Genomic DNA, 21,513 nt, shown 5'->3' on the forward strand with positions numbered 1-21,513 from the left:
ACCACATCTCCCATAGTGTAGTCACTTCCATCGTCCCGCGCTCTGCTGCACCATAACTGCTCCTTTGAGACCGCCACCTTCCCCGACGACTGGAAACACGAGAGATCAGCCCTCTACTAAAGAAACCATTCACCAAACAGACAGACCTCAAGAACTTCAGACCCATCTCCTTGCTCCTGTTCCCAGCCAAGGTCATCGAGAAGGCAATCAACGCTCAACTCGGAGTACATTGAAGCAAACCACATCCCGGACATCTCCCCATCCGGCTTCAGAAGCAACCACAGCACCAAGACAACACTTCTCACTGCCACCCGCATCCGCTCCGTCCTCGGCCTAGGCGGAACCGTAGCCCTCATCCTTCTGGACCTCTTGGCCGCCTTCGACACTGCCTCCCACCGCACCCTAATCACGATGCTCCATGACACCGGCATTTGTGACCAGCTCCTGAACTGGATCCACTCCTTCCTCACCGGTCGAACACAGCAAGTCAGACTACTCTCGTTCCTCTCCGAACCCTTGAAGATCAGCTGCGGATTCTCCCACTGATCCTTCGTGAGCCCCACTCTCTTCAACATCTTCAGGGCCCCTCTTGTAGCCATCATCAGGAAGTATGGACTCCAAATATTCTCCTACGCCGATGACACCCAACCGATCCTCCCTCTCACCAACGAACCCCCAACCGCAAGAAACAAAATCCACAGTGGGATGAATGCTGTTGCCACCTGCATGAAAAAGAGTTGCCTCAAACTCAACTTGGACAAGACCGAAGTCCTCATCGTGGGACCCACCCAGTCAACTTGGGACGACTCCTGGTGGCCCTTCGCATCAGGAACTCCTCCCCCCCCCACCCACCAGGACCATGCATGAAACCTAGGCATCATACTGGACTCCTCGCTCACAATGAACCGCCATATCAACGCTATCTTCTCATCATGCTTCCACATGCTTCACCTGCTTAAAAAATATTCAGATGGATCCCCATTGAATCCAGAAAAAACAGTCACCCACGCACTCAAAAGCAACATACTCTACTACGGCAACACACTCTACACCGGCGTCACCCAGAAACTCCTCAGGAAACTACAGACCGTTCAAAATGCCTAGGCCAGACTTGTCCTTGACATCCCTGTTGCAGCCATATCACCAAATTCTTCAGAGAAATCCACTGGCTCCCACTCAACAAAAGAATCACTTTCCAGCTCCTCACGCACCCCTACAAAGTCCTCCTGCAGGGCCTGCTTACCTGAACCACCGCCTCTAATTCCACCTACACACCAGACACCTCCGCTCCGCTGGCCCTTGCCACCATCCCTTGGATCCACAAGACTAGATCTGGAGGAAACCGCACAGCCTCTCTGCCTCAGACAATTCCCGTCGCTGATCCAATTCAGGAAGGATCTCAAGACCTGGCTCTTTGACTGAACCCCAGCGCTCAGAGAGATCAACAGCCTCAACCCCCAGCGCCTTGAGACCCTCACGGGTGAGTAGCTGCATTTTACAAACCCTGATTGATTGATACCTGAATGGTTTGAAGCAGACTGGGGATGACACAGGATGATAGTGTGTGCCATAAATCACAAAATACCAATTCCTTCAAAGACTGCCTTAAAGTCAGTGAAGCAGTGTTATGAATTCTTTTTTCAATATGATTGCTCATTGAATCATCAGGGAGCACGCCATGATTTTGTCAGTGATCCCCCATCCTGCCTGAAAGCCGGTCTAATAAAAAGGAATTGTTAAATCAAATTCCAACTGGGGTCTTTCAGACCTTGAGTTAACATTAGCATACTCTTCCCCTAATCCAAGCAAAAGGACGCACCCTGCAAAAATCGAAATTTTTGGGTGAGTTGTTTTAGAAATATACACACTTTAAAAATGTAAAGAATGAAGGTACAAACAAGCTATATTTTCTTCTCTTTTTTAAAACTACAATAGGCAAACTACTTTGTCAGTATACAGACCAAGCACATATATTCAATGATTAATCATCATTTTGCTTAAATAAACTAGAAGCACTGAAAACAATGGACAAAGGTACATAGACATCAAAATGCAGTAAATATAAAGCAAAACGTCAATGTTCATAGAGGATTAAAAAAAAAACATGCAGAAGAATGTAAACTTCAAAAAAATCAATTGGTGTACTCCATGTTTTCACCCCTGCTTTATATCAGAACAATGACAGTTTGTTTTCTCCTTTACCAGTAAAAACAAATACAAAAAAGATGATGTGCTCCTGTGCAGGATATACCACTCACCTTCCCCAGGAAGCTTGACTAACAACATGAAAGATTGGTGGTGATTTCTGCTGCTCGATTGCCCCAGTCAACCGGCTTAACTTTGCATACTAACGGACCACCATAAAGCAGTTGAAATATGTGAGCAAAAAGAAACTCGCTACCTGTCACAATAGTTTTTGCCGCTCGACTCGTATAGATTCACATACTATACACATATCCCCTCACTTAGTGGCTGGAGTCAGAAAGTGCTACCGTTTTTCTAAACGTTTTTATTCTTAGAACTGGTGTGCATAAAACCAGATCTCTCCAGCTTGGGCTAAAAACCCCTTTGTGTAAACTCTGATTATTTTTTATGCTCTGTGATTGTGTAGTACTGTTGAATAAGCATTATAGTACTTGCATACACTGGTTATTGTGCTGAAAGTGCAGTGTCACCTGCTGTCTCACATTTGATTTCTTTTTTGTGGTGTTAATTTCAGCTGAAGGCACTACTTGTCCGTGCAGCATTGGTCCTTGTATAAATATCACCACTATAAAAGGAGATATATATATATATATATATAAAACACATATATATCTCTAGATCCTTTCTTTTCAACACAACCTGTACTATCATGTGATTTACATTACTCACCCTCTTGGATGATTTTGTAGACTTTGTGAAAATGCCCTTTTCTCCCACACGGTAAACAAATAGATTTTATCTCTGGACACTGCTCATCATTAGCAAAGTTTCCTGTGTTCCCACACTTAAAACACTGCATATTGCTTCTATCTGTATGTGTGATCTCACCCTTCTTTTTGTTTGACACTACCTGCACTTTCTCCTTGGCACAATTTGCTTTTTAAATTTCTTCAACACATGCACAATTGTGCACAGTTGTTTTGGCAATCTGCAGCACCTCAGTTAAATTAGGGTCATCCTTCAACCAGAGTTCATCCCTGACTTTGCCAATATTGCACCAAGTGTAAATCGGTTTCTTATACTCTCTTCTGCATTGCTAATAACTTACTATTTTCTGCTAATTTCCTTAGCTCTGTTACATCTTCAACCAAATCACAGACTCTGTACTCTCTTTCTAAAATGGAATCTTTCAAGTATGGGGCCAATCTTTGATAAAATACAAATTTACGTTTTTTATGCATGCATCAAATTCATGGAGATCCACTATACCAGAACTTTGTGGTGTGTTCTCGTAAGTCTTCATGAATGTCTTATCCTTCCAATCCCAAACAATCAATATTGAGGTGTACCTTTCTGTGCTTAAATTAGTACCACATACTCTTGCAGAGTGCATAAAAACTTTCTTTAATTTTCTCAATTCTAAAGGAAATTCTCCAGGGAAAAAATAAAAAAGCGGTGGAGGGCTCATGTTTTGCACCTTAGCCCATTATCTGTGTATTGCAAGAAGCTAAAAGAAAACGTTGAACTCTGCATGTACATTCAAATACACCAATTATCAAATACACATCCACACACCCAAAGTGTTCAATACAAAAGTTCAGAGTTCCCTGCAATAATCCTTGCATGTGCTCTGGTATCTCATCTGAAAGCTGAGATTCGGTATAAAGGCAGGTGTACTCACCTTTCCTAATATCAAGATGTGATTGACAGTGTTGAAAACTAAGAATAAATCTTATTGTAATCCTTTCAAATTTGTCCTTTAGAAGAAGTAATCCTTTGGAGAAGAACCAACACTGTCTCGGTTTCTTTTTTTAATGAAGGTACTAAATATCATCTCAGGTCAGCAGATGACGTTCCTAAAGCTGGAGCTTGACACACCTCTTAGTTATTGTATGTATGCCTCCAAGTTGATTTCCTGGAGTGCACCCACCGCCTGACAAGATTGTGCAAGAGTGCCTCCTTTCATGCATGGATGCTCCCTTGAAGGGGATGTGAAAGTGAGGCTGTTTCTTTAACCACCACTAATGAAAGCTTAAAATCTGAATTACCTCCAACTGAATCGTACACCCTGGTGTCTCTTCACATTATAGTTCTTCCTGGAGAAATTTCTCCGCCAGATATAACTGTCAAAAACCTTGAATGACATACGTTGTTGTCAGGATTAAAAAGTGCAGATAGCACAAAATGTAAATGTAAGGAGGCAACAGGGTTTATTCTTTAATATGCCTCATCCACTGTCCTCTAGCTCTACCAATGCAAGACATCTGACCTTTTCTTGCATCTTGTGGATTTCTTTGGACATAAGCAGACAAGGAAGCTTGAGGCGTCTTGTAATCTCCATGATCTTCAATAAGCTCACTTTTTTTCTGACAGATGACATACTGTAGGTGTACTGTTCGAGTCAGAGTCCAGATCCAGTGGAAGAGTCTGCTTATACAAATTTTGTGCTTGTGTGCGCTGCCTGAGATTTGTCACATTGTGTCATCTCAATCTCAGTTTTGACAAGACCTTGCCCAACAGTATTTGACAGCATCAAAATGTGATCTTGTTAGACATCTTAGCAACCTAAAAGATGTGCTCCTTCATTGGTTACAAATGAGCATGGTTTGAACATTTCAGGGGTATTTGACATCACCAGGATGAACATCTCCGACACTGTGGAGTCAATTAGGGACTAAGTCTCAAGTCCAACATCGGTTTCTTCAGTAATTGAAAAAATGTTCATGGATGTATAATGTAAAACGCAAAGCACTGGCCTCCTCCTTTACGTTTCTAAACTGCAAATTCCCTCCAAAGTCTATTTTCTAAGTTCCAGCACTCAATATGTAATAATGGTATTCAGTCTCAAATCTGCCCTTAAGGGCTGAGAGGTTGGTTGTGTCGGACGTTATCACGAAATAAGGTCTAAGCATGGTAGTTACTAATGTTCTGAAGAATTAGACAGAGGGATTTGTTAAAACACCTAGAGAAATATAAACATTTATGGAAACTCTGGCGAACAGAGAGATGGAAGGCCCTTTGAGGCTGGTCCATAAAGGAATTCAGACACTTATAAAATAGTGCTGTGGAGGTAAGCGAGGCAACAAGGGGAATAAAGCTCAGAAAACATAGTATGACAATGCTTGACAACAGTGGTTGTAAGGCTATTCTGCTTCCTCTCACTTCACACCCAAATTGCATTTGTGTGCCTTGTATTGCTTTTCCTTCTTCGGTTCCTTTGGACAGTCTGTCCTAGGCAGGAAATTTTTGCTGACCTTTAATGCTCACAGGTATTTCTTGCTACAAATTCGATTAAAGTTGTATGGTCAGTATTTTGGATGTTATTGCACAGGTCAGCTCCTAAGTGATATACCCGTAACAAGGAGGCTAAATATCGTCTTCTCTATGCATTGGTGGTGAGCTAAGACCTTATTGCATTCCTACCTTATGTTTAACATTGACACTCTTAAAAGGTCTCATTTGGGGTTATTGTGCTCTCTTATACTCTGGATTAATTAAAGGTCATGTACTATCTAATCCGAATAGTGGGAAGCAGGAGTGCTGCTTTGCTTTTGATCGGATGTCTGTTTTTCCTCCTCTCTCCTATTCCCTTTCTACCCTTATAAATGGATTCTCATAGACCCTATTTACCCAGGCGTGTGTTCCACTTAAAGAGTACAGATTAACATCCCGTCTTAAGCTACCACATTGAAGATTCCAGGCAATTTGACAAGTTGTCACATGCAAGATAGCCACTTCAATCACGTTTCCTCACCTTTGCTTTGCTTTCCCTTCCCTTCTACTTCATGCACTTTGCTCATCTGATCGTCTCTCATTTGCTTTACATTGTCTTGAACTTCAAGACAAATGTAGTTCTGTCGTAATTTTTTTGCTCCATCTTGATTGCGATTCTTCAAGTTTTCACCCAGGTTACTGATCGGACCTGGGGTGCTTTCACTAAAGGATTTCCTTGAGCCTGGCATTATTAACACAGGCAGTGGCTATGTTGGCAACAGTTCTCACTTTTATAGCCCGATATCTAAAGATGAGACCTTTGTCTCCTCTCGTGCAGCCTGATTCGCTTGCTGAGCTTCGCTCCGACATTACCATCTTATGTGTTTTTTCAAAGTTTCTAATTTGCTGATCAAAAGGCTTCCTGTGCAGCATTTTTAGGATTGCACTATATCCCCCTCTAGCGATGTTCAAGCGGACTACGTTACTGCATGCTCCATTATATTCACTCATCTAGTGGGCCTGTTTCTTTTTACCAACCCACTCGGTAAGGTACCGCACTTGTCAATAAAGAATGCTTATGAATCCTTTGGTCTACACATTTTGTGAAACGGAGGTCAGGTAGAAAGTAACGGGATGCATGCAGTGCATCCTCAAAACCATTTGGCTGTATGCTGATTTACATCTACAATGTGCAGCTCAATGCAGATATCTAATTTAACAGGTATGATGGTTAGTGTGCAGGTGAAGCACAGTCGAGGATTTGCTAAACCCAGTCACACAACAGCAAAGTAAAACTCTCCCCCAATAACACACTTTTCAACTACTTGTTCTGCATGTATGCCTGAGCGAGCCTGTGCAGTGTCCAGCATGGGACAGCACCAACTTTACTTGTGCACAAGCCACCTTCATGTTCACACATGTTCATACTTAAGAGTGTATTGCTGTTCCAGACAGCTCCCACAAGAGTGAGATCTCAAGTGTGCCCCTTTGAACTCGACTCCCTGTGTATTTTCTGATTCCCAATGTCATCCACTGGGGAGCTGCTTTGGTCTTCCTCCTCTCAAGATCCGAGAACAGTCACCACATTGTTCTAGTTTATGATGAGGCAGAAAAGGAATCTTTGAAATGGACAGCAGTTAAGTTTCCCAAAAGACGTAATCTCATGAGTGTTTGAGTTGCACTCACTGGATGTGGCAGAGAGCAGGGTGATGGTATTGAGGTGTGAGCAACAATGTTTGTTGGATGAGGCAGCAGCGACACATGGAAGCAAACGCTATAGCTACCTGAAAGAACCAAGAGTTTGAAATGTCTGCGGAAAAAGCTTGGTGTATTCCAACTCTCGTGAAAATTTGGGTGACAATAAATCAGATTGAATAGCTTTGTATATAAACAAGATTCTGTCATAGCATGATTGTGAACAACACACCAGGAATCCTAATCCTTAACCATCATAAGCAAAAACAGTAAATAAGGTTTTGAAAAAATTGCAGTTAAACTACAAAACCTAATTTAATCTTCTGGAAGACTAGCAAGACCTCTCCCCAAAGCACTGCTCCGGAGCAAGATTTTGTGATGGACCTAGACTACGCAAAATCAGGTTATTAACAGCTGTAGGAAAACACAATCTGTCTCAACTCAATTGGTCTCTGTCCTACTGACTTAGTCTTAGACTCTTACCGTTGCAAGGCACCTGCACATGTTGGCATATGCTACAGAGAAGCTTGGCTCGTCTATGGCTTTTTCAAAAACCAGATCAATGACACCCTTCAGACGCTCTTCTGTGTCCACAGTTAGGTCGGTTACTTGCTTCATCAACTGGTTAAACATCTGAGGTGTCAGCTTGTTAAGGATACTTCGTACCTTGCGGAACAGCTCCTGATAAATAAAAAAAGTAATTGTATTTATGGAGGGATAATGGATTGGCTGGATGAAGATGGCAACAGCCCTACACTCATGATCTAGTCAGAAACATTTGCAGCCCACAGTCCTTACAAAATTGCAGTAGACAAGCTCTAAAAAACGTTTGAAATTTTTTTTTACTCAACTGCATAATGCATTTCAATGCTTCACATAGTGTTGCAATGCTGTCAGGTTTGAATACTTTCACAGTTTTAAAGTTTTTTTTTAACCAGCTTTGTGGTGTCAGTGCCTTGCTATCATAGGTCAATCTTTTCAATATCATCAACCCCCCCAGCAAACATACTCAATTTAATGAAATACCGATATCGCAAAGATGCATCCTCATTATAAGGAAGAAAAAACTTAAGATTGTCCTATTGATGTATATCTACGGTAACCATAATGAAGATAAATTGGTTTACCTCTCACATGGGTTGTTAAGAACTACCAATCTGTGAATTAACTACAGAGGAAGTGATGCAAAAGGGGAAAACATTTTTATTGATCTGGATGATTGCACCAGAAGCAGTATCTAAACAAATATACAACAGATCCCTCAAACTGCTGCTTTGCAAATGTCACAGAGTATAACAAACTAAACCTGTAGGACATGAAACCCCAAAAAATTACTTTACTACTATTAATAGTGGCTTTTATAAAATGCTACTAACCACCTTGTGTTGGCCTCAGTGCACACTGAGGTATGGCTACATGTCAGAGAAATTGCCGATTGGTATTACAGTACATTTGCCATAAGGAGGTTGGTGAAGGGCTTGTAATCCTAGTTCTAGATTGCAGACATCTTAGATTGCAGACATCTGCACTGAAGTCATGAACATAGAATATTCCCACCGGCTTGTGGGAACCTCGGAATGCTTTCAGTATGACTAAAACTTGAACTGGAGGTCGGCATACAAACTCCCCAAAACCCAGTATCACCTCCAAAGTAAAAAGAAAAGAAAAAAAACAGTTCAGTTCAGCTTCTATCTGGAAATGACAAATTTTTGTTAATATAAAGACGAAACTGCAGCACATAGCCGAAAAATGTGCTACACCAGTAACAGGAATCTCTAAGAACCTACAGTAGAGAGAGAAAAATGAGACAAATGTTGCCTGTCAAGCCAAGAGTGCACAAGGTTAAAAAAGGTACACTGTTGCTATACAGAGTCAGCAATCTCTATCGTTCAGCATAAACTACACTGGTAGCTTGCCTCACAGTCTCAGTTCTTATGAAAAGCAATAACTAACCTACCAGAGTGTAATTCGCTGTTAGAATTTTATAATGTCAGTGAATATACACAAAAAGTATTACAAGTAAGAAACATTTCTTTCTGCATCAAAGGTCGCTCACTAATAGTCACAAAACAGGGAATACAGTTGCAATCTCATCCCTAAAACCATGGTTTTCAACAATCAGTAGCAAAGACAGAACAGCTGAAGGAAAATGTAAAAATAAAGCAACATTCACCACATAGGTTTTTTAACTCTGCTTGGCTGACTAAAGTGTATGTTATGGCATCCGCCGCTAAACAGTAAGGCTTACTGACGGTATGACTAGACCCCCAGGTGGCGACTTACATTTTGCTGCTACTTGGACATTTCTTAAAAAAGGCAGAAATAATCACCTTCCTTTGTGTAGAATGCGCTCTAGGTCCACTAGGAAGGGGTTTGTTGGATGGTTAGTAACAGGCAACACATGAAACTATCCATCTAGACATTGTTTTTTTTAAAGATGCCATGCTCAATCGAAGAAAGCCATAACTGACAAAGAGTTGTTTAGTTCCCTCCCTCTGAGAGATGGTACACAGACATATGAATAACGGATTATCATTAAGTGTGCATCTGTAAAATAGCTCTGTTGGTTGAGCATTTACCTCAGAGATGAGTGCAACGCTCCTAATGCGTATGTTCAAATCTAAGATCGGGCAAGTCAGCCCGGCATCGTTTACTAAATAGCACCTCCTCCACAGCAACAGCATCAGCATCAGCATCAGCAATAAGAGTCCCTAGGGTTAGCATGAATTATCACTCAATTATCAGCTTTAAATATATTATGGAAACAATAGTTTGGTGTTCAAACATCAGCCTGACACTACCCGAAAAAACACTTTTTTTTCTGCCATGCCAGGGCTTTATTTAAAAATAAATAATAATCTGTTTCCCCCACACAAAATCTTGAGAGGTTTTGAAAATATCTTACTGTCACCAAATAACAGTTTATTTTAGTACGTCCACAAATTGTGCTTGCAAATACCACCTTGCCATTTTGCCTGTGCTACTACCACAAGTGGACAGAATCTTCCTCATGTCGCCATGTATTTATTTATATATTTATATAGAGCACTACTACCCAGACAGGCGCTGATATCACAAGCTCCAGCCGACTACGGGGAATCAAGAGAAGCGAGATGATTACTGTGTAGCTCTATGCCTGGAAAAGCCAGGTCTTTAGGATTTTCCTAAACGATATTAGGTCTGGCGAGTTTTTTTTTAGTGAAAGTGGCAGTTGGTTCCATAGTCTAGTAGTGATGTAGAAAAAGCCTTTCCCTCCCCATTTGGAGAGTCGTGCCTTGTGAACTTCTACCAACTGATGGGAGGCAGACCGCAGCATTCTTGGAGGGGAGTACCAACAGAAGTGGTCCATTAGATAGACAGGACCCTGTTTGTGCAGCGCCCTAAACACAATGCGAAGGGCCTTAAATGTTATCCTCTTTTCCAATGGGAACCAGTGACGAGAGTTAAGGGCTGCCTTTGCAGAAGCAAATTTTGTCAGTTTGTACAGTAGGCGGGCAGCAGATTTCTGCAGGATTCGTAGCTTGTAGAGGAGGGATTTATTCATACCAATCAAGAGACCATTACAGTAGTCCAGCCTAGACAACACTAATGCTGAGACTACTGTTTTCTGTAGGTCGGATGGTATAAAACAGAAAATTGTTCTTACATTTTTTAAGATGAACCAGATGGCTGATGTCAAAGCATTAACATGATGGGAAAATGATAGTGTGGTATCAACGATAACTCCCAGGTTCCTGGCCTTTGAGACTGGCGTGGGTGAGACGGCCAAGTTTGCCGGGCCACCAGTCCGATGACCAATGGGCGACATTCTTGCCAAAGAGAAGAACCTCCGTTTTATTGGAGTTCAGTTTAAGGCAATTTTCCGACATCCATTTGCTCACCTGTCTCATACAGGCCTGGCAGTTATGGATGGTACTATGGGGGTTCTCTAAGATGGACACAATAATCTGCGTGTCATCGGCGTATGACACCATCGCAAATCCAAAGGATTTAATGAGCTTAGCCAGAGGAACCACGTACAGATTAATAAGTGTGGGGCTGCGAGACGAGCCCTGTGGAAACCCACACGGAAGAATTAAGTTCTGTGGGCTCAGGCCCTCCATTTCCACACGTTGTTCCCGGTTAGAGAGGAAGGAGCTAAATAGTTGTAAGGCGGTGCTGGCAATGCCAGTTTCTTGAAGACGGAGTAGTAGGACGACATGGTCCACCGTGTCGAATGCTGCCAACAGGTCAAGAAGGATCAGTGCCGCCATACCTCCTTTATCTACTGAACGCCTGGTTTCCTCTGTGGCCGTGATCAGGGCAAGCTCCGTACAGTGGCCGCCGCGAAAACCGAATTGGGAAGGGTCCAAAATGCTGTTGTTATTGATAAACTTAGTGAGTTCTTGATTTAAGTATTTATCGAGGATTTCTGCTGGCAGTGGCAGAAGGGCTATGGGGCGATAGTTGGCAGGGTTTGTCCAGATTAGATTTTTTCAAAGTGGTAGGATAGAGGACTTTTTCCATCGATCAGGAAAGATGCCGGTTTCCAGAACAAGATTAAAAAGCTCAGTGAGATGGCCGGCTATTGATTTGATCACTGAGATTAAGATCTTGGGGGGCAAGGATCCAATGGTGAGCCCGATTTGACGGCAGTAAGAAGTTTAAACGCCTGCTCGCATGTGATTGGAGGAAACTCTGAGAGAACCGCAGGATTTGGGTTACTGGAGTGTTTTGGCTCCAGGGGAGTTGGACTACTTGCTACACAAGTAGTTTTTGATGCAAATTTGTTGTAAATGTCCCGGACTTTACTACAGAAGGTGGAAGCCAAGGTGTCACAGACTACTTGATCCCAGGATCGACTCTTTATGCACATGGATTTGGCTCAGTTTTTGAACAGTGACAAATAATTCTTTTGAATTATTCTAGGCTTTATGAATCGTCTCTGAGTAGTACTTGATTTTAGCATTGTGAATGCTGGCTTTGTACTGAGTAAGTATTTCCCTATAGCGCTCTTTTTCTAAGGGGTCGTAAATGAGTCTCCAGCGCCTTTGTTGCCTACGACACTGCCTCTTAAGAGGTCTCAACTCATTCGAAAACCAGGGTTCCGTGGGAGCTGACCTCGTGATTTTTCCTAATCTTTGGGGAACGGTTGCCCGTATCGAAGTCCGGATCCAGTCATGGTAGTCTTGAGCTGCTTTTTCTGGGGCAGAGGCTAGGGGGGTCTCTCACAGCTAAGTTCGGTAGCCAGATGCGTGTGGTCTAAGCGGTGCCAGAGAAAACGGTTCGGGCTTTTTATGAACACCTGTTTATTGCTTGTAGAGTGTGGCAGGGCAAGATTGAACAGAATCGCTGCATGGTCCGACCATAGTAGATGTAGGCTCCTGTCGAATTTCAGGAGCGGATAGTCGGGAAAAACTGCATCCAGCAAATGGCCGGCACTATGCGTGTGACTTTCGACCAGCTGTGTTAGACCAGTGCTCGTAAATAGGTCCATCTGGGCCTTTGAGTCACTGTCATGTGCATTATCTAAATATCTATCAATCACAAGCCATGTTGCACATTGTGTCCCTGATAGCCATCCAAATGTCAATGATGTCCACTTTTCGGCACAATGCTCAACTAGAAACCATGAGTGGATAACAAATGGCAGAGATAGCCAACTGTGCGTGTCTGAAGGGGGGGGGACGAGGTCCTGTCCCACGGGGCCTGCAGGTGGAGAGCCAGGCTCAGACCGCTAGGCCTTCCCTGGTCCAGTTTTCGAGCTGGCACAGATCACGGGCTGATGCTTCGCTGCCCATGCTCCCCCACTTCCCTTTCATACCTCCCACCCCCGCACCTCCCACGACATTTCCTCCATCCCTAGCCCTCCAACTCCCTCTTCCCTCCCCTCTGTAGAAGAGGGGGTCCCGTCCTACATCTGTGGTTAAATACACCCCTGGCCATATTCCTGTGCTTAACTTTATGACTGGGCTGAACCCAGTGTCCTGCTGCCCGTACCAGCCTTCCCCGCTCTCACTTCCCTTACCCCCACCCAGTCAGGCCGGTTCTGCTTTGGGGTCGTCAAGAATCAAGTAAGGCTCCCGGTCCAGTCACATCCCCCCTCCCCCGACGAACCAGGGGGCATAGCAGAAGGTCATCACATTCAACAGAGGAACCTCCGCTCTAAAGGGGCATCTCACCTCAAAATCCAAGGATACAATTAAAAAAAAAACATGGGTGGCACACCCTTCTCTGTTCAAGCAGCCAAACTATGGAACTCTCTACCCCCCCAACGTAAGATCCACCGACAACCACATTATCTTCAGAAAACTACTCAAGAATTGGCTCTTCCCCACATAAGCACCATACGCTAATAGAAATTTACAGCGTATCCCTCTGTATATAAGCATTTATTTTCACTATAGATATGTACCTATCTTTGTGTATTGCTTTGTTTAAACATGTAGAATAATTATGTTGATAAAAAAAAAATCATCTTTGGTCCACATGTACATCTATGTACCTCCATGTACTTGGATCTGTGTCTGTTACTTTTCTCCTGAAAAACCATATCCAATGCACTACCCTATTTCTCATCCTGTACCTCTATCAATATCTTTAATCTACATATACTTACATCCTTTAACCATCTTTATACTTTCAATGTACTTATGGATCTATATATTTATCACTTTCTTCTAATTTGGCATTTCCAATGCACTACCCTATTTCTCAGCCTATACTTCTCGCAATGTATCTTCTACCCAACTTTCTGACTCATCTCAAACTTCTTTCTACTACTCTTTCCAATGCACTACCCTATCTCTTAACCTATACATCTATCAATATATCCTCTACTTCCACTCTCTCATTTATAACAAACCCCATACCACTACTTTGATCCCCAAAATAACCCTTTCTAGACTCTCTCCTACTCTACCCCTCCTTGCATCACCTGACACCTCTCTTTTACTATACCGATCCCCCAAAGCAAACCTTTCTAAACTCTTCCCTCTGACTCTTCCCCTCCAAAAACCCTTTTTACTCACCCAAAAGCCTCCTTCTACCGCTATGACGTAAAAGAAGAAATTTAAAAAAATCCTTCAATCTCCTATCCCTCCACTATCCTTTTCAATCAAAATAACATACTAACATGTTTACTTCTCAAATTCCATATTCCACTATAATTCACCACTAATCCTTTATGGGTTCCAGAGTAGCGTACTATTCGGCAATCAAGTGTTTCCCATCAGGGTTACAGGCGCTATATGAATGCAAACCTTTTTCCCTTTTCTACCCCTCCCCAACCCTTCTCAATCCAAATAAGTGACAAACATATCCAGCATTTGTGAGAAAGTGGCTCTGTATATACTGTTCCCTAATAGGTACAGGGTGTACAGAGTCCACAGTCCCCCAGGGTTTGACATAGGCTAAAGTTAGATATAACCTTACTCTCTAAAGTGGTAGCTTGGGCAAGCAGTAAGGCAGTATCAGAGGACAGTGTAAAGCATTTGTTGTACACACTCAGTCAGCAAATGGTCTCACACACTCAATAACTGAACTCTAGGCCAATGGTCTATATATAAAAAAAATATATGCTTGTTTTATTTTAGAGCCAACACTTGGCATTAAAATATACTTTCTCAGAATGAGATGCTTTATATAAATACTTTTGCAATATGCAATTGACTTTTGTTAACAGTTACAAGTGGTTGCAATAGGCAACACTATTTTAAACACAGCAATGCATTGAGCTCAATGGAAATTTCAAGTAATTTTAACAGATTACTTTTAGGATTACTTTTGGAATTCCAGGACTGGATCCTAGATTCAGTCCTGGGTCAGTACTTAGAATCAAGTGATGAAAGTCGACTTAATTACTGTGATGATTTTTATACAATATTTAGCTATTTTAAAAGTTGACACTTAGAAAATATTTCAAAGAAAACAGTCAATGATCCCTATGGAAGAAAATTCAAGTTGCAGGTACAGTATGTTCTCGTTACTTTTGTAATCCAGTACTGGGTACCTAGACTCTGTACTGGGACCTTTATCCAAAACAGGTAAGTAATTACGTTTTCAGATATTATACGATTTTTAAAGAATATTTAAAGATTGCAGAAATTGACACTTAGAAGAAATTTCCTAGAAAAACAGTCAATGATTTCCTATGGGAGAAAATTGGGTTACTGGTAAGTATAGTTGTAAGTATTTTTCAGAGTCAATGCTGGGCACCATGATCCAGCACTGGGAGCTCACCCAAAAGCAGGTGAGTATTTTTGTTTTCGTTACTCGGCTGATTTTTGGTGAATATTTTAAGATTTGAAAAGTCCACACTTAGAAGAAATTTCAGGAAAAAGCCAGTCAATGTTACCCTATGAACAAAATAGAGTTAGCGGTTTAAAGGTAAGTACTCGACTGGCAGAGTTGAGGTTCTGGGCATAGACTCAGGGGTCCCCCAGGGTCAGGTAGGTACAGTTGGTTCACCCACAGCGGCTCTAGGGCGGCCGGGTGCAGAGAGAGTTAGGCCCAATGTTTTTTTATGAGGGATAGGGGCGGCTTGGTTGGTGGCTGCTGACTAGCAAGCCACGCGGCTGTGGGAGCTGGGCTCCTGGTCACTTACTCAGGGCAAGTGGGGAAGTAGGTAGGTGTAGAGGTTGCACTGCCAGGGCAACTCAGGCGGCTGGGTGCAGGGAGCTTTTGAGCCATCGGGCGCTCAATTGGTTTCAATGGGAAATCTCCGGTTTAGAAAAAGACTGCAAGCTCGGGGACGAGCATTCTTCAGGTGCTGCCACCACCACTTCGAGAGGTAAGTAGGGTAGTTGGAGGATAGGTAGGTACCCCGGGATTGGGCACAGGGGGGCGCGGGGCACCGCGTGCAGGGGTGCCTTTTGGTGTCGGGAAATCTTACCCTCTGTTGATCGCGGTAGGGGGCACCTTGTTCTGAGGCTGCAGGCTTCTTTAGGAGTGTCGAGGGATGTCCTTGGGTGGCGGACTCGGGGTCACAGTCGCCGTGGGGTCATCCTCGTGGTCTTTGTTCACTACGGCACTGGCCAGGCTTGGCTGGTGCAGAGTGTGCTGGGTTCGCGGTTTCGGGCTGCTGCCAGGGATTAGAGGTAGGTTTTGAGTAGAGCCTCTACTCATGGGAGTCCCAGGGGCTTAGAACCAAAGGGTAGCCAGGTCCTCCGGGGTTTGTGAGGTTGCTGGCCACAAGAGATGCCGGGTTGGAGCAGGTTCGAGGGTCGACAGGCCGGTAGGGCTGGGGCCAAAGCAGTTGGTGTCTTCCTCTTCTTAGCAGCTGCAGGGCAGGTCTTCTTTCTTCTTGCTCTTCTTTGTATTTTGGAATCTGGAATAGGAAGGTTCAGGGTGCCCCTAAATACTAGATTTAGGGGCGGTAAAGGTAGGTGAAGGGCAGGGGCCAATGGGTCCCTGTCCTGGGGTGGGTACACCCCCTATCCTGCCTCTCTCCTGTGGGAGGGGGGCAGGAGCCTAGGCCTGATTGGGCAGGGCTTCCCATCTTCAAGATGGCGAGAGCCCGGAGAGGTGCTTCACCTCGCCTCCCCCACCTGAGGGGTGGGGTTGGCAGGCTGGCACATCCCCTGTCCTTATTTGGGGTTTCCGGCCAAGCTTCCCGCCAGAGTGGGGGGTTGCAGTGGCCTGGGGAAGCTCACAGAGGCGGCATGCCTTTGAAGCTTCCCCCTGCCCATCCTGGGGGAGGAGATTTAGCACCTCGCCCAGGATGTGCATTGTTGCAGACCCAGGAGAGCAGGGGGTCCAGCAACATGTCTGCTGTGTGGCAGCCTAGGCAGCCTCAGAACAGACGTGGATTGTAGGTTTAGGTTTCAGGGGGCCTCTCTAAGATGCCCTCTGTAGTACTTGGTACATTAAATCCCACACTGGCATCAGTGTGGTTTTAATGTGCTGAGCAGTTTGATACCAAACTTCTCAGTCTTCAGTGCTGCCATTATGGTGCTGTGGAGTTCGTGTTTGATGAGCTCCCAGCACCATATACTGTTAGATGGCAGCACTGCACTTACAGGACCCAGGAATGGACCTGGGTACTGTAGGGGCACAGGGCTCCTGCCTTTATGCCCACATCGCTGGCATAGGGCACCCAGCTAGAGGGGTGGCTGATGTATGCCAGGGCCGTGTAGGTTGTGGGCATGGCACACAGGGATGTGTGCCATGTCGACTCTCTGTTTTGTCTTGTATCCAGACACTCAGCCTGCAAGAGCAGTGTGTGTGTGTGTTAGGGTACAGGGCCTCTAAGGGTGGTACAATGAGTGCTGCAGCCCTTAGAGGCCTTCCCTGGTCACAAGGCCCTGGGTACCTAGGGTACCATTTACCAGGGGCTGACATGTGGCCAGGGTTTGCCAATTTGGGTTTTGGCTGTTAGGCAGTTTTTAGGGAAGGAACACATGTCCTGGGCACTGATTGGCAGGAGCCCAGGGCACAACAAGGAAAAGTGCATCAGCTATTTAGGCAAATAAGGGGGGGAGGGGGGGGGGGGTTACTGCAACAGAAACCCACTTTCTTACACCACTCAAATTAATTTCATGTTTCACCATACTAATTCAACACTAATCCTTATGGGCTCTAGAGTAGCTTGCTACTCACCAAAAAAGCACTTCAAAAACCCATCAGGGGTAGCAAGCACTATATAAATACAAACCTCTTTCCCTATTCTATCCCGCAACCTACCCATCTCTATCCAAATAACTGAATTACATTTCCACCACTCACATTACTTCATATTTCACAATACTAATTTTTAGCACTAATCCTTAATGGGTTCCGGAATAGCGTGCTACTCACCAGAAAAGCGCTTCAACACCCGCCAGGGGTAACAGGTGCTATATGAATGCAACCCTTTCTTCCCCTTCTATCCCTTCGCTATCCTTTTCACTCCAAATAACTGACTAATATCCACCACTCAAATTACTTTCATATTTCACCATATTAATTCACCACTAATCCTTTATGGGTTTCCGGAGTAGTGTGCTTCAACACCCCATCAGGGGTAACAAGCGCTATATAAATACAAACGTTTTTTCCTCTTCTATCCTTCTGCTATCCTTCCGAATCCAAAAAAACTGACTAACCTATCCACCACTTAAAATTTACTTGCATATTTCACTATACTAATTCTCTATGGGTTCCGGAGTAGTGTGCTACTCACCGAAAAAGCACTGACGCCTCATCAGGGGTAGTAAGCGCTATACAAATGCAATTACAATACAATTATAATACAATACACTATGGCTGGATGATCATAAAAATGTCAAGGATGCCGACAAAACATGCTTAACATGATCAGCATTATACCCCAGTTAGTTACGATGATGCCGAAGATTTGGGCAACCAATCAATGAGCTCCATCTTATGAGTGCTACATAAATGCCATTAATGCACACAAGCCAAAATAGGACACAATATGCCAGTGCTATCAAATTGCTTAGAAAGGCCATCCTTATGTTTGTAATGCCCACAATACGTTTAGAAAGCACCCTTTCTAAAGCTTTGAATGCCTAAAGAATGCCAAAGAGAGCCTCCATAAGCCCTTTTAATGCCCACAATATGCAAGGATGGTCACCTAATGCCAGGACCACTGTAATGTCCAGAAACCATTTCCTCCTCTATCATCACTTCAGCACCACCTCTCTCATTCGCTCACATCCATTTATCTGCCTGGCTCCCCAATTCACTTGTCTTCCCAAACTACTGCTGCAGTCCCAGTTCTCTTCATTATTAGTATGCTTCTCATAGATACCTGTACCTCTCCTTTCCACCAAGTTTTCCTTCTCTGAAGTCACCGCCAGGTTTCACTGCTCCCAACTCAATCCACTCTTTACACCTCATCTGCACCTTGATTTGATTTTTTTAGTTCTGTTTTCTCTTATATTGTACCATTGTCTAGCCTCCTTTTATAATTCATTCTTCCCACTTCCTTACGCCTCTTTATTTCTCTTAACTCCTCACTTTATTTCTTCCTTGTTCTGTTTCGACTTTCCTTATGTGCAAGTCTCATTTGTCAGCTTCGACTTTACATTTTGCTGTTGCTTTCTTGGTCTTTCATACAGCCTTTCCCATGTATCACTCTCCTTCTCCAACATTCTTATTCTTTCATTCTCTCTCCCCTTTTCTCTGCCCACTCATTGTGCCACATTCAAAGTCATATTAACACCCAGTGGAATATTATGTGCCTAAATCACTCAATATACAAATTCACTTTTTTGCACTCATGAATCGATTTAGTCACATTTGATATTACCCCATTGTAGTCTAATACAACATGGAAGTCAATCTGCTCTCACGGAGAGGTATACCTTTCGATTGGAAATTGGACACATCCTATATGTCATTTTTGCCAATTCTGAAATAGTCCTTTCAAAGAATTACTCCAGTCACATATTCAGACCATCATCTGGTAGTTTTCAAGCACAATACATGACAACGCTCCACACTTAAGGCCACCTTACCAGCAAGCACATATTGACCTGTAACAAACTACATTTTGAGGACCTAGAAACCCAACTAAACCTCCAACACAGATCTGGACACAATCATTCAATAAAAAAATTCTACAAGTGGTTCCTGGAAGCCTTTGATATCCTAATTTCACTAAAAACAACAAACATGCCAAAAGAAAACAAGCACCATGGATGAATGCAGAGCTAAAAAGATAAAAACGACAAATTGAAAAGCTGTACATGGAACAGGAACACTTTAAAACAGAAATACAATCACAAAATATACACAACAAAGAAACCTCTGGTCCAAACAGGAGCCCCACCGCAAAATCCAAGCATTCAAGAAAAAATAATATGAATGGAACATGTATCTGTTCAAACAGCCAACCTACGGAATTTATTGCCCTTAAACGGAAGAGTCAAATATAACCATCTTATCTTAACCCCTTCGCGCGGCACGAATTCCGCCGCGGCGCTGGGGGGGTGCGGGGTGAGCGCGGCGCTGCCATGCTCATGACGGAACCACGCCGTCATGAGTCACGGGCGAGCTGTGCTCATGACGGCGTGGTTCCGTCATGACTCCGCCCACTTGCATTGATCGCCCGCACAGGCGGGGAATCAGTGCCGCGTGGGCGGAGCGGCCGCCAAAGGCCGCAGCATGACGGAACCACTCCGTCATGAGCACACGGCGCCCGTGGCTCATGACTGAGTGGTTCCGTCATGAGCAGGGAACGGGTTAAGAAGATTACTCAAGATCTGCCTCTTTTCTACATGGCCATCATATTTAAAATACAAATTTACAGCAGCAGTATACACAAGACACTACTGGTGAATACACAACAAAATATGGGTATGAATCTCTAAATATATGTTTTAATATTTAGTAGCGGAATAAAAATAAGGAATATGCTACTTACCAGTATGCATCTGTTCTTGGCATGTAGAGCTGCAGATCCACACACTATGCATAGACCGCCATCTGGTGTTGGGCCCGGATGATTGCACTTGGAAGTCACGAGATAGGTGACTCCTCCTTTGGACGATAGTGCGCATGGGCATCGTCTCCATCTTCAGATTGTTTTTCGCCAGCAGGGAAATGATGGAGTTTTGTGAGAAACAGATAAGATGCCCATGTATGCTGTATCTAAATAAGATAGTACTGGAACAGATAAAGGTAGCCGGAGAGGCGTGTGTGGATCTGCAGCTCTACATGCCAAGAACAGATGCATACTGGTAAGTAGCATTTTCCGTTCAAGGCACATGAGCTGCAGATCACACACTATGCATAGATTGTATAGCAGTACCCATCCCTAGCAGCGGCCACCAGTATCTGCTACAGTAGTTTGAAATAGTGTTTTCAGTACAGCCTGGCCCACACTAGCTTGCTGTTTTGTTTGCACATCTACACAATAGTGCTTGATGAATGTGTGTGGTGTAGACCATGTAGCTGCTTTGCAGATGTCATCTAAGGGAATATTTCCTAAAAATGCCATTGAAACCCCTATCTTTCGGATAGAGTGGGCTTTAGGGGGAACTGATGATGTACATTTTGCTTTGTGATAGCAAATCTGTATGCATTTGACAATCCACCTTGCTATCCCAGATTTTGATATGGGGTTGCCTTTATGTGGTGGTGAGAAGGACACGAAAAGTTGTTTTGTCTTGCCAAAAGGTTTTGTTCTTTCAATGTAATAAAGCAGTGCTCATTTTACATCTAAAGTGTGAAGAGCTCTTTCTGCGACTGTTTGTGGTTGCGAGAAGAATACTGGCAACTCCACAGACTGGTTGATGTGGAAGGGAGAAATAATCTTAGGGAGGAATTTTGGATTGGTTTCGAGAACCACTGTGTTATGATGGAGTTGTAAAAAAGGTTCTTGAATATTGAGTGCCTGTAGCTCACTGACTCTTCTATGCGAAGTAATGGCCACTAGGAAAGAGACTTTCCATGTTAGAAATTGTAGCTCGCAGTTGTGCAGAGGTTCAAAAGGAGGGCCCATTAGTCTTGTGAGAACTATGTTTAAATTCCACA

The 21,513-nt window shown here is 43.6% G+C and overlaps 1 protein-coding gene across 19 annotated transcripts in view; it reads right to left on the reverse strand.

Moving 5' to 3' along the window:
* The window catches only part of EIF4G3 (eukaryotic translation initiation factor 4 gamma 3), a 1,568,346-nt gene that overhangs the window by 631,188 nt on the left and 915,645 nt on the right, over positions 1 to 21,513 (reverse strand). For all 19 annotated transcript variants that reach the window (XM_085608969.1, XM_085608978.1, XM_085608977.1 and 16 more), the window contains one exon: positions 7,537 to 7,734. In XM_085608969.1, coding sequence (XP_085465095.1) covers positions 7,537 to 7,734 — 198 coding nt within the window. The remainder of the gene's footprint in view (positions 1 to 7,536; positions 7,735 to 21,513) is intronic.

Source organism: Triturus cristatus, chromosome 1_2, assembly GCF_964204655.1.
Source record: "Triturus cristatus chromosome 1_2, aTriCri1.1, whole genome shotgun sequence".
Lineage (NCBI taxonomy): Eukaryota > Metazoa > Chordata > Amphibia > Caudata > Salamandridae > Triturus > Triturus cristatus.